The sequence below is a fragment of the Heterodontus francisci genome, chromosome 6 (genome assembly GCF_036365525.1).
Source record: "Heterodontus francisci isolate sHetFra1 chromosome 6, sHetFra1.hap1, whole genome shotgun sequence".
NCBI classification, from domain to species: Eukaryota; Metazoa; Chordata; class Chondrichthyes; order Heterodontiformes; family Heterodontidae; genus Heterodontus; species Heterodontus francisci.
Window position 1 is genome coordinate 31,234,628 of NC_090376.1, and position 13,906 is coordinate 31,248,533.

Here is a 13,906-nt window from a genome sequence, read left to right on the forward strand (position 1 = left end):
ACTTAACTGGACCAGCTATATAAATACTGTGTTGACAGCAGCACGTCAGAGACTGGGAATTCTGCAGCGAGTAACTCACCTCCTGACTCCCCAAAGCCTGTCCCACCACAGTGCCACAAGGCACAAGTCAGGAGTGTGTTGGAATACTCTCCACTTGCCTGGATGAGTACATCTCCAACAACACTCAAGAAGTTTGACACCATCCAAGACAAAATGGTCCAGGCTTGATTGGCAACCACCTTCAACATTCACTCCCTCTACCATAGGTGCACAGTGGCAGCAGTGTGTTCCATCTACAATATGCACTGCAGCAACTCACCAAGCCTCTTTCGATGGCACCCTCCAAACCTGCAATCTCTACCACCTGGAAGGACAAGGGCAGCAGATGCGTGGGAAGACCATCACCGGCAAGTTCCCCTCCAAGCCACTCACCATCCTGACTTGGAACTATATTGCTGTTCTTTCATTGTTGCTGGATCAAAATCCTGGAAATCTGTCCCTACAACCCTATTGGTGTACCTAAACTGTGTGGACTGCAGTGGTTCAAGAAGGCAGCTCACCACCACCTTCTCAAGTGCAATTAGGGATGGGCAATAAATGCTGGCCTTGCCAGTGATGCTTGCATCCCAAGAACAAATAAATGTTTTTAAAAACCTTGTATCCAGTAATATTTAGTACCCAGTCCTGCCCTTTCTGAACCAGGTCTCCATTATCACCACAACATCATATTCCCACTTGGCTGTCTGTGCCTGCAGCTCACAAACTTTATTTATTACACGCTGTGGTTCATATTGTTATGACCAGGTGAGGAAGGGGTCTCAGGTTCCCCTTTTACCCCTCTTTGGCTTGACCGCAACAGGGTTTTTTTTTTTAACACAATGATTTAACTTACCACATCAGTGAGCACTTGCTCTTGTTCCTCTAATATAATTGCAAATGAACCAATCAGACAAGTTTTCTTGAGTTTAAACAAGAAAGATGTAAGTCTATTAACCTTATCACTCTAAACCAGTTAAAAATTACTAAAATACGCTACGCATTTGTGCCCACATTTACACAAGAACCACACACACACACAAATAGATTACAGAGGGAAAACCAGATTGGGTGGTTGGAGAAGAGTTCGAAATAAATGGAATTCAAATAGTGAATCTCAGTCCCAGAGTCTTCAGTTGAAATTGTAACCCTGGAGTCCTCACTGGGCCATGTGCACAGTTTGGACTTGCTTCCCATAATCTGGAAGTCAGAAGAGGGGCTTTGTCCTAGTCCCCTAGTTGCGGGCTATGCTGGGCTGTAGGTTTGAGGCTTAGTAGTTGCAGCCAAGGCTTCTCTGGGTCTTTTCTTGAGATGGGGAGATGTTTTCTTGCTGGGTCTCAGTTACTGTCTGCCTTCTGAGTCACCACTCACAAATATGCAGAGTGGCCCAAGCAGTCATGTGATATGACCACCTTTTGTTGTTTGAATCAGAATCTTCTGGAATGGTCTTTGAAATTCAAGACTCTCCTCTCAAGCTGTTCAAACATACTTGGTGGGGAAGGGGTGGTTTGGCTTTTTCAAAATCAATGGGTGTCGATAGCTTTTGACTACTAGATTGATAAGGCTATCCCAGATAAGGGAATCAGACAGCACCCCATTGTTCTTGCTAGGCTGAGTTAGTCATATCTGTCTCCAGCCTGATCCTTTGGGATTTTCATATGCAAAATGTGCGTGGCCATCTTGGCTGCTAGTTGTTCTGTTTTAAAAGTTATTTGTAACAATTTCCAGGAAAAATCTCAGGCAAAGTTCCACACGATTAAATTAATACTTCCATTTGACATGTGGGTTTCTTTGTCACAACATACATGCGCTATATTCCAAAATTAGACCTTATTGCATTCCCTCTTATTCTGACTACATCTAACACCTTACTCTGGTGCTATCTGTCTCTCCCAATTCTTTGTGCACCTTGTTTTTCCTCTTAAATGCTTATCCTAGTTACCATCCCCTGCAAAATTAGTTTACACCACTAGCAAACCACCCTGCAAGACATTGGTCCTGGCTCTGCTGAGGTGCAACCCATCTAGCCTATATAGGTGCCACCTTCCCCAAAACTATTCCCAATGTCCCAGGAATCTAAAGCATTTCCTCCTGCACCATCTCTCCAGCCACACATTCATCTGCTCTATCCTATTTATATACTCACTAGTGCACGGCACTGGGAGTAATCCAGAGATTAGGACCTTAGAGGTTCTGCTTGCTAGTTTCTTTCCTAGCTCCCTAAAATCTGCCTGAATGACCTCATTACTCTTTCTACATATGTCATTGGTACTGATATGGACCACTGACCCTCCCAAGTACCCAAACCTCAAGCACATTCATCTTCACTCAGTTTCACTTTCAGTTCCATGTTTGTTCTATTCTTCAGCATATAAAACTGATTTATTTTCGAGGGAATCCCACAATTCAGTTTCACATTCATCCCTAACTAAGTGCAAAACTGATTGCAAGAAAATGATGAAAAACAACAATGTCAAAGGAAATACTAATTTTAGTACTAGTCAGTACTAGTCTCTTAAGTCTTATTCATTGATAGGAATATACAATTGTTGGAAACTAATCTTCAAATAAAGAAATAACTGGATTTTTATTCTCAAAATTTATTCAAGCCAGAAATGCCAATACCACACAGATTTGTTTTTAAAAAATCAGTACAATTTTACGAAAGCATCCTATAAACAAAGTAAACAACAGGGATTTGATTTAAGGAAAAATAAACCAATAGTGTGGGGCCTTCATAATACACTTGCCTTTCTTCACTTCGTACCTCGTGAGATTTGCGTCCTGATAGTGCTGCTCTCGTTACTGAATCAAATTTGGCTCGTTAGTTTTAATTTGGTGGTTCCTTCTATCCGAGAAATTGATTATATCTTATTTAAACATTTTCCCACGCAAGGTTAAAACCTATAATATTAAAGTTTGTTTCTAATGTAGCCCTTTCTTTTACATGTTCAACCCATTTCTGTTAACAGGTTTTGTGGAGGTAAGACCATTCTAGGAAGTTTTTTGTTTTAATGTTTATGATTGAGGTTAAAATAACAAGGACTTTTTATCGGAAAGTGAGTGTTTAGAGACCGCTACAAAGATTTTATCCACTGTCATTACGATTTTTGTCAGTTTGATCTATTATGAATTAACTCTCTTCTCCCCCGTCCCCCCTTACACGTACAACTTTCTTTTAAAAAGGAACCATATCTAGTGAGTCCCAGGAAGTCGGGCTGAATATGGAGGGATTTAGCAATACCGGTAAATGCAGTACAATGGAAGATTATAAACAGAAAGGCAACATTGCACGGCTGAAAATGTTGTGGGCTAGTTGGAAGGTAAGATTTCTTTCTCTCTCTTTGTGAATTTGTTGAGTGAGGGGAGAAACACAAAATAGTATTTCTTTATCTTATAAGAAAATGCTTTTTATACCTAATATATACAACACCTCACTGAAGAACAACGTGTTTAAGAAATGAATAGGGGTGTAAAGTTATAAAGTCGAGATGTGACAAGTGTTAACATATTAAAGGTGAATGTTGTTTTAATCAAAGAACCACCTGTGACTATTTTTAAGAATTGTGGGTTATGTTTGCCCACGAGTGACAATGGCAACAAAAGCTTTTCCTCCTCCTTTGTTTTCTGTTTTCCAATAACGTTACACGGCTACCAGAAGTATTAGGAATTTGGTATGATATAACACTAATGGGAGGGGGACAGGAGAAAGAGAAACACTTCTTAACTAGTATTACTAATTGGCCAATTCTTGCCAACAAGAAAAAGTTTCCACTAATTGTATGCAGTTATGCAAACCATAAAGTCTCTATGTTAAAGAAAAGCTCTTGCAGTCAAATTTCAGTGGAAGACTGTAGTTTAAAATGGAACCAAACTTTGTCCCCTAATTGTATCATTTATAAATGCCCAGTAAGAAAGGGCAGAATTTTGTGTGGCTATTTGAAGCGGGAATGGTGGCGGGTGGGGGGGAAACGGAGAATTGCATCGGAATGTTCACCTGGAAATCCAGCGTTGTGACGTCTGTTCTGGATTTAGTTAGTGGCGGGAAAGCACCAAGGCAGAATCACTGCCAAGACATAACAGGAATGTATTTTAAATTGCTGAGTGATTTCCACGGGGCGGGCAGGTGCTTGTGCCATTAAATGGACAGCGGGTGACACTTGTGTGCCTTCGGGTTCATGACCATTGAAAGCTGGTGGCACTGAAGCAAGGCTCCAATGACACAATGGGTAGGTAGCCATGAACAGCACTGCAAAGACGAAGAGGGAGGTGTGGAGGACATCGTCTCCCTACAGTGCTGTGCGTGCTGCAAGGAGGGGAGTTGCAGGGTCTTGAGGGTGGGGGGGTCTCTGGGTGGGGGGATGCTCTGCAAGGCGGGGGCTTGGGTTTGAGTGGCTGTATTGGGTGAACAAACCTTTGGATGAGATGTGTGATTGGCCATCAGCAAGGGTGGGCATTGAGGGTCATCAGGGAGTTTGCAGGGAGAAGTAGCAAAAGCTTTGTTGCCAGGGCAGGATCACCTCTGCATCAACAGTGTTCTCTAAGCCCATTGATTATCTGGCAGGGGTCTTATACACCCTGTCTTTTTGGACCCCTGAGGTGTGATGTGGCACCTTTGACTGAATGAGGGCCAGGAGGCAGCTGTGTCTGCCCATGAAGCTCCATGATGACAGTGGCAGCAGCCAGCCATGCCAAGAAGGGCCCCCCTGTGTCAGAGTGCTGATTTGAGTCCAGTACATTCAATGTAAATTATAGCTCTCCAGGGAGGCTGTCACTGACTTATATGCCCTACTGCAGAACGAGTTGCGGCCTATGGGATTTGGAGGTTGCCCTATGTCTGTGGCCTTGAAGATCACTGTGGCACTAAACTTTTGCATGCCTGGATCATTCCAAGGATCCACCAGGGACATGTGTGGGTTTTCCTGGGCAGCAACCCACCACTGCATCAAGGTGGTGACCAGTGTCCTGTTCAAGAGGGCCAGTGACTATGTGCACTACTGGACCAACCCTGACAGTCAGACAGAGAGGGCCATCAAATTTGAGGCCATCGCCAGATTTCCCTAGGGGCAAGGCATGATTGCGCGCATCTGGCCATCAAGGCTCCAGCAGAGCAGGCAATTGCCTTCTTCAGCAGGTAGTGCTTCCATTCTATCAACGTTCAACTAATCTTCAACCACCAAAAGTGTTTCCTGCAGGCGTGTGCCCACTTCCTGGGAAGCAGCCACAACGCCTATATACTTCGACAGTCCCAGGTGCCACAGCTTTTCAGGGCCCTCGCTCCCCCACTTGCTTTCAGGGATGGATTCTTGGGGACAAGGACTACTCATTGAAGATTTGGCTACTCGTGCTTGTGAAGAACCCTTGCAATGCAGCGAAGGAGAGGTACAGCACCTGTCACGGTTCCACCTGAGCAACCATTGAGCAGGCGATTAGGCTGCTGAAGATGAGATTCTGCTGCCTAGATCGATCCAGTGGAGCCCAACAGTATGCCCCAGCAAGGGTTTCGCTTCTCGTGGTGGTCTGCTGTGCTCTGCAGAATCTAGCACTACAGAGGTGCTGGGGAGGCCTTGCATGTCTGAGATGCCTGAGTGCAACTCCTCCACCAATGAGGAAACAGAAGAGTGAGATGAACAAGCAGCACTGGATGTTGAAGCCCTTGAACCAGAGGCCAGGCAGATTGAGCGATAGAACAAGGAGGCAAGAGACCATCTCATACTCAAACCAATAAGACGCCCATCAATTCATGTAGTCTGTTGTCTCCTTTCCATTTGTGCTCTGTGCCTAGTGCCCAGCTGAAACACATGCTAGTAGTCAAGGGTGATCATGTTTAAATGAGGGCTGTGCTTTCATTGGCATTTCACTTGGGGTGGTATTAGAATTAGAACATTACAGCGCAGTACAGGCCCTTCGGCCCTCGATGTTGCGCCAACCTGTGAAACCATCTGACCTACACTATTCCATTTTCATCCATATGTCTATGGTGGAAGGGTGAAGTCAGTAGCTCAGATTTAAGGCATAATGGAATGATCACTTTTACACAATGAACATTAATGGCTTGAACCAAAGAACTTTATGAAGTATCAGGTCAAATCGAACATCTGTGAACATCTAAGTGTATCAAGGTGTGGTCTAGCTGGCCTTTTTCTGCTGCTGCTTTCATATTTTCATATTTTTGTGTATGCTAAACTGATCATGAAGCAGTTGGATTGTTGTAAAAACCCAACTGATTTCCTGCCACCTCCCTACTCCCAACCATCTCTTCCTTCCTTTCCAATCTGAACTATTCCTCCATAATCTTTTAAGGTGCCTACAAATGCATTTTCCACTCATGTCTAGATTATTCCAAACTTGTGCACGACTTAATGAAAATATAACTCAGCAAAAATCTTGTAAATTTTTGTCTTGTAAATTTTCCATCTAACTACATTGTGTCTATGCAAAAATTGAATTTGTAACAAAAGTGTTCACCATTTCTCATCCTATTTGATGCTCAGCTTCCAACCTATATCCTCTCCATTACACAGACTGCCTTACACCCGCCTCTTGTAAAACTGCCTGCCTCTGTCTTAGCCCATCTGCATTACATTTGTAACTGGCCATACAGGGTTGATGATGGAAAGGGCTTTTAAAAGCTTATCTGGCGGCATCTGATGAGGAAATGTTGCTCAGCAAACGTTGACAGATGTTGGTGAAGTATTGCACTAGAAAAATGGAAGAATTCTGAACATTTCATGCAAGTAATCCACCAACTGAGAGAAGGATAGTTCAAGTAGCACTTTTGCCAAGTTGAAACCTATTTTTCCAGCCAATTGAAACTATGCTGTCCTGCATACTTCATTGTGGATTTGTCTCTTTTCAGAAGTAAAGGAAATGCTTGCTGTGTAGGGAGGTAGTCAGCTTAAAATCATGACTGGGCAGATGTTAAAGGAAGTTTTGGAAACTGCTATGTCTGCAATCCTTCAGAGAAATGAGGCTGGTTTATAAAAGCGTGCTACAAGGTTTTTCATTCCCAACCTTTGTCCTGTTAAAATGCTGATTCAGTCAAAAGGCCAACTTAATACTTCAGCTGGAGACTTTCCCATTGGCATAACAATGACTACTTCTATTTTGAGTCTGTACTTTAAATACAAGTTTTAATATTCAAGTTGTGGTTTTGTCTGGGATTTGGATATTAGTTTAAAAACTCTCAATTGCTGAAAACGCTTAGTTGGGTAAGATGAATGTTTTATTACTGTAATATTTTACAGCCGTTGATTTTTGTTCTGTTTTGTGTTTTTGAGGATGAGTCTAGTTTCTACACGTATCACAGTACTGTTTAAAATCCAAGAAGTGTAGGCAGTATGCATGTGAATATTTGAAGAAATAGTTTGTAGCCAGATATATTAATGGAAATTATAAAAGATTCCACTTTTATATTTAAAAAAAATCCTGCCCTCATCCAAGCACAGCTTCTCTTTGTAGCTGTTGAGATGCATGACAGCAACATTAATGTCACTTTTTGAAAGACTTTTTTTTTCACTTGCTTCCTTCTGGCTAGGTGATAACTGTACCTGATGTTGTGGATGCTAACTCATCCTACTACAGTGCACTATTATACCAGTATGATGCCAAGCGATTCATGCTGTGTGTTCAAGCCATGGAAAGTTGTTGCACTTTGTTACAAATGAATAGTGCCTTTTGGCTAAGGATGATTTGTGATTTTTTTTTTTAAGTGAGTGCCGATGAACTTATTCTGGCCTTCCAGTGCAAGGTTCTGAGGAAAATGCTACACCAATTGTTTCATCAATGTACAAGTCATTTTTTTTTTATTATTTCCCCTCTCTTTTTAATGTATTATTGACTTTTTTTTTTCCACTTGATTTTTAAAGGAAATGATCCATTGATAGAGAGGATATGTTCTCCTAGTCTTACAATGCATCCACTGCTGGGATAGAGCTTAACCTGGGGTGCTTCTGTCTTGCCGGTGTGGGGAAGTTACTGACTGTGACTTGGCATCATCTCACGTCAGCTAGCTTGGTAATTTCCCATTCGTGTGGGAGGGGGGGAATTTGTTTTGCACCACTGTGTAGTTTTAGTGTGATTTGCCGTCATGCTTTCTTTACCTGTTCGTCTTTTTTTTTCCTGCAATTTATGCATTTTCTCATTCTCTTTTAAGTACTGAATCAGAATCTACAAGAACCAGGAGATTTATTTTAGCCAAATGGTGAAAATGGGTGCAGTGCTAATAGGACATGCTTGTTTGAAAATCTGGATTTAGCGCACAATTGTTCTAATTTGTTCTAATTGTTATAATTTAAATTTGACTGCAGGTGCTTCAACTCTTTTTTTTTTTTACCAAAATGATGTCTTGCGTTAAACCAGTGTTTCAGCTCCCCTCAAAGGATCTTTAGTACCTGAACGCACTGCTCAAGATTGCTCCCCTGATTCTCTAGTGACGGCATCTTGTGACTTCATGTGTATTAGGGCTGTGAGTGCAAGTGGGGTGCATTATTAGTCTATAATTCTTGTCTCTTTTTTTTTCCTCATCTGTATTGAACTAAACTAGTTAATCTTTGCATGATCGATTTTTGTTTGTTTCAACTGCAGTATGTTAATGTAGTTTGTTTTGAAATTTTTGCACTAATTAAATGATTGTATAGCTGTACATCAGATACCCCATCCAAACTTCTGGTAATCTAACTTGCATTTCTCTACTTCTCCTTCACCCCAAACTCCTGATGCCACCTTCAAGTATCTTGTTTAACTTCCCACCCTCCAATCATCTCTTGTTGAAAACTGTTGTCATGTACTACACTTCCAAGCACTGCAAATACTTTGCTTGAACATGTTTTCCCTTTAACCTCTGAATGGAACATCTCATCCCTGGTGACTTCAACCTACTCCTAAAGGTGCCTAGGCTTCTCAGTCCTCCTGTCCTCACTCAATATTGCTCTTCTGAAATCTCTACTACGCATACCTATAGACACATTCTGTCTTTCTCCAGCCCTGAGGTGTCCTGTCATCAGCCAAGGTTATCTCAAATGACTTCTCTTCTCTCTTAACACAAACAATATCATACCTCCCTTTTTTTTCTTTTTCACTTCAAATCCCACCCTTCAAACTGCCAAACTCTGTATGCTGCTGTTAAGCAGATTAATAGTTCCCTCATCTCTGCTTGAAGATGGTTGGGCCAGGGATACTTCTCGAAGGAACTCCTAGAGTCACTTGACTTCCATGGCCTCAATCGTGCATCAGATCATCTGCAGCTATTCCCTAGTTACTTTCTCCTGGCTCTGCCCCTAGTTGCTTACAGTTGCACCTTCAAACTCTCAACTGCCTACCCTTTTGGCTCTTTTTTTCTTTTTGGTCATACTTTTGCAGCTCTTGATTTGTTGAACTACTCCTTCATCTCCATCCAAGGCCTTGTCCAGCGCTAAATCTTCTTTTGCATCCATTAACCTTGGTGCAGACCCCATCTCTGATCCCTTGAATTCAACTGGATTAGTTGCGCATTGCCAGAACTGCCTGGACCACATAAAACTCCTGGGTCTGTCTGTACTCTGCTAAAATTGCCAATGATTCTTTGTCCTGGGGAGCAAAGATACCCCCAACTTTTTCCTCCATTGTTAACACTTAGTTTCCTTAAATCCCTTTTTGTCCTTGCCCCTCCACACTAATAAGTAGAAGAAATATGAATTTTCTGTTACCAGGATTGAAACTATAACCAAAAGTTTCTGCTTTGATTGCAATCGGTAGTCCAGGCGCAAGTTGCATTAGTTTTCAGAAGTGCTTTTATTATATTTATTTATGTATTGCTTTAATCTGCATATAGACTGGGACAATCAAATTGGCAACAGTGGTCTAGAAGATGAATTTGTAGAATGCTTTTGTGACTGTTTCTTGGAGCAATATGTTGTAGAACCAACGAGGGATAAAGCTCTGTTAGATCTCACAAGGTTAATGAGCATTGTCATAGTAAAAGATCCACTGGGAAATAGTGATCATCATGCCATTGAATTTCACGCTAAGTTTGAAAGTGACACATTTCAATCACAAACCAGAATCTTAAAGCCAATTACGAAGGCATGAGGGGAGAACTGGCTAAGCTTAATTGGGTAAATAGACTGGAGAAGATATGGTGGTAAATTAACAGTGGGGAAACATTTAAAGGAACAATTCAAAGGGTTCAACAAAGTACATTCCGTTCGGAAACTAACCCATCCAGAAAGACCTATCCATGGCTTACTCAGGAAGTTAACAAGAGTATTAGATTAAAAGAATAGGCTTACAATGCTGCAAAAAATAGTAGCAAGTCTGTGGATTGGGAGTATTTTAGAAACCAGCAAAGGGCCACGTTGATAAAAAGGGAAAAAATAGAATGAGCGTAAACTAGCCAGCAGATTGAGACTTTATAAGTACATAAAAAGGCAGAGAGTAGCTAACATAAACGTTGATCCCTTAGAAGCAGGGTCATGAAAAATTATCATGTGGAATGGGGAAATGGCAGAGGCATTGAACAAATATTTTGTCTGTGTCCATACCAGAAATAGGCAGTAACCTAGGGGCTAAAAAGAGTGAGGAAATTAAGGATGTTGATATCAGTCAAGGAAAAAGTATTGGAGAAACTTGAGGGACTAAAATCTGACAAGTCCCCGGGACCAGATGGCCTCCATCCTAGGGTTCGAAAAGAGATAGCCAGCACATCCACTATCTCTGATTTTCCAGAATTCCTCACATTCAGGAATGGTCCTGTCAGATTGGGAGTTGGTAAATGCTATGCTGCTTTTCAAGAAAGGAGCTAGAGAGAAAACAGGGCCAGCTAGCTAACAGTCGTTGGGCAGATGCTGGAGACTATTATTAAGGAAGTTTTAACATGGCACTTGGAAAAGCATAGTATGATCAGAACAAGTTAGCATGTTTTACTAAAGGGAAATCCTGTTTGATAAATTTATTATTTTTTTTGAGGATGTAACTAGTAGGGTAGATAAAGGGGAACCAGTAGATGTAGTATACCTAGATTTTCAAAAGGTACCTGATAAGGTGCCACATAAAAGATTACTAAGCAAGATAAGGGCTCATGGTATTGGGGGTAATATATTAGTGTGGATAGAGGATTGGTTAACAGACAGGAAGCAGAGTGGGCATAAATGGGGCATTTTTAAATTGGCAGGTAGTGAATAGTGGGGTGCTGCAAGGATCAGTGCTGCGGCCTCAGCTGTTTACACTCTGCTCTGTCTCTTCTAAGTCATTAATGTAATGTATCAAAGTTTGCTGATGATGCAAAGCTTGGTGTTAAAGTAAGCTGCGGGGAGGATGTAGAGAGGCTGCCAGGAGATATAGACAGGTTAAGTGAGTGGGCAACAAGATGGCAAATGGAGAATAATGTAGGGAAGTGTGAAGTTGTTCTCTTTGGTTGTAAGAATAGAAAAGCAGAATTTTTTTAAAAGGTGTGACACTGGTAAGTGTTCCTCAGAGATTTGGGGGTAGTCATACAAGGAATGCACAAAGTTAACATACAAGTGCAGCAGGCTATTGGGGAGGCAAATGGCATGTTAGCCTTTATTGCAAGGGGATTGGAGTACAGGAATAAAGAAGTCTTACTCAAAATGTACATGGCTTTGGTGAGACCGCACCTGGAATATTGTGCATATAGTCTCCACATTTAAGACAGGATATACCTGCACTGGAGGCAGTGCAGTGAAGAGTTACTAGATTGGTCCCTGGGATGAGGGGGTTGTCCTATGATAGGCTCAATTTACTCAGCCTATATTCTCTGGAGTTTAGAAGAATAAGAGGCCATCTAATTGAGACATACAAGATTCTGAAAGGGTAAAAGCTGAGATTGTTCCCACTGGTCAGGGAATCTAGAACAGAGGGACACAGTCTCAGGACAAAGGGTCAATCATTCAGGACTGAGATGAAGAAAAATTACTGCACTCAAAGGATTGTGAATCTTTGAAATTCTCTACCCCAGAGGATTCTGGATTCTCCATCATTGAATACACTTAAGGCTGGGATAGACCGATAGATTTTTGGTCTCACAGGGAATCAAGGGACATGGGGAGCAGGCAGGAAATTGGAATTGAAGCCCAAGGTCAGCCAACATCATATTGAATGGCGGAGCAGGCTCGATTGGCCATATGGTACTCTTGCACTCAAGTTTTCACTCAAACTCATTGCATATCGCTGAACACAATATTCCATGAACCAGTGCAATTGGACATTTATTTTGGAATGCAATTTTTACAAAGTTTAAAAATATTTCTTGAGTGGTAATCTGGTGCAGTTTTATTAATACAGCTGAAAATTGCTTTATTGCAGTTCTTAATCAGTATCTAGTCCACCACCTGTGAATAACTATTTTAAATAATAAATGGTTCTATACAGTTTTCATTTTCATTTACTAGTTACATTGGTGTACTGTTGTCAGTTTCTTTTATTTACTATGTAAAAAGTATATATTTTGTGCCCTTGTTCATTTTTTTTTTAAAAAGCTTCATTTTTAAGAGTCTGCTCAAAACACTGCAAGTGGATGCCATTAATGGAAACTTGAGATGGTGATTAGTTTGATCTGGGACTGGGGACAGGGATGGCTTCTAGAGCGATGTTTCTTAAGCTAGTGTACAAGATCGCAGAAACTCCTGTTTTTTTTTTTGTGTGTGCTGAACATGTGCTTTTAAATTCCTCAATCCTTTATGCTGTCTTTTTTACTTTTTTTGGGGGGGTGGGGTGCAAACTGCACAGGGGGAGAAAAAATAGCACAACCTAGCAGAAACTCCTGCCCTATCTGTTCAGCTGCTGTGTCTGTGTCTCGACTCCTAACCCTTGACTCCGATCCCAAATTGCCTTGCTGTCCCTGCCACACACACCCTGCATCCCTCCCCACCCCCATTGCTAGCTGACATTACAAATGGTTCATCCTCCCTTTCAAAACTGCTTTAATCACCCTCTACCTCTCTGTCCATGCAAATTATTGTCCCTTCAACCTATTTCTCCTCAAGATCTTAAAGATGTGGTTGTATCCCATATCTGTGACCATCTCTTTTGCAATTTTCTATTTTTTTTTCAAATTCTCCAACCTGGTTTCTGCCCCTGATGACCTGGTATACTATTCTCCATTTATCTTTTTTTTTTTTTTGCAGCCTTTGACATTCAACCACACCATCCTCCTCCAACACCTCTTCTCTACTGCCCAGCTCTGTGGAATTGTTCTTGGTGTGCCTTTGCCAACCAGAACTTCTCTAGCAATTGTTTCCCTTCCCAACACTGCACCTTCATTTCTATTCATGGCCTCTCTTCTTCCTCGTCTAGATCACAACACCTCTAGATATAGGGATGGGGGTAGAGTCCATACTTAAGCTGATAACCTCACAGCTTTTCATTTCTCACCACCTGTCTCAGCCCCTTCACTGACTTTGTGCTTGCATCCATGAAGAGTATTTTATCCTACTCCTACTTGTGCCTTGTTTTCCCAAGTGGTTAAGGTTTTGGGTAAATCACTCTGCGTGGAATACCCAGCCTCTGACCTTATTGACTGTGGCATTTGTGGTTGGTCCAGTTGAACTTCCGGTCAATTGTGAAATTCTCTCGTTTCCCAGCACACCGATTTATTGTTTTGTAGCCTATACCTGGGGATGGTGGGGGAGAGAAAGCTGATTGACTGACTGACTCATTGGCTTCAGATTCATTTAATTTTCCACCCTGTCAGTTCAGCTCAAAGTAGTGTACACATGTGGAATTGCTATCTATATAGATGGCCTTAACTAAACTTTTACTTTCCTAAGCTATTACTTTCCATCCTGTATTTAAAACTGGTTACATATCCTAGATCTGAAGTCTTACTGGCTCAAAAAAAAAAAATGCTGTTTCAGATTTGGATTTTTTAATAGGC

The 13,906-nt window shown here is 41.6% G+C and overlaps 1 protein-coding gene across 5 annotated transcripts in view; it reads left to right on the forward strand.

The window, feature by feature from the left end:
• Positions 1-3,249: 3,249 nt before the first annotated feature.
• The window catches only part of tpte (transmembrane phosphatase with tensin homology), a 104,686-nt gene continuing 94,029 nt past the window's right edge, over positions 3,250-13,906 (forward strand). For 4 of the 5 annotated variants that reach the window (XM_068033429.1, XM_068033426.1, XM_068033427.1 and 1 more), the window contains exon 1: positions 3,250-3,359. In XM_068033429.1, the coding sequence (XP_067889530.1) occupies positions 3,261-3,359 (99 nt within the window). In that variant the 5' untranslated portion in view covers positions 3,250-3,260. Of the gene's footprint in view, positions 3,360-7,081; positions 7,248-13,906 lie in introns of those variants that run through there. The other variant, XM_068033430.1, reaches the window with a different exon arrangement.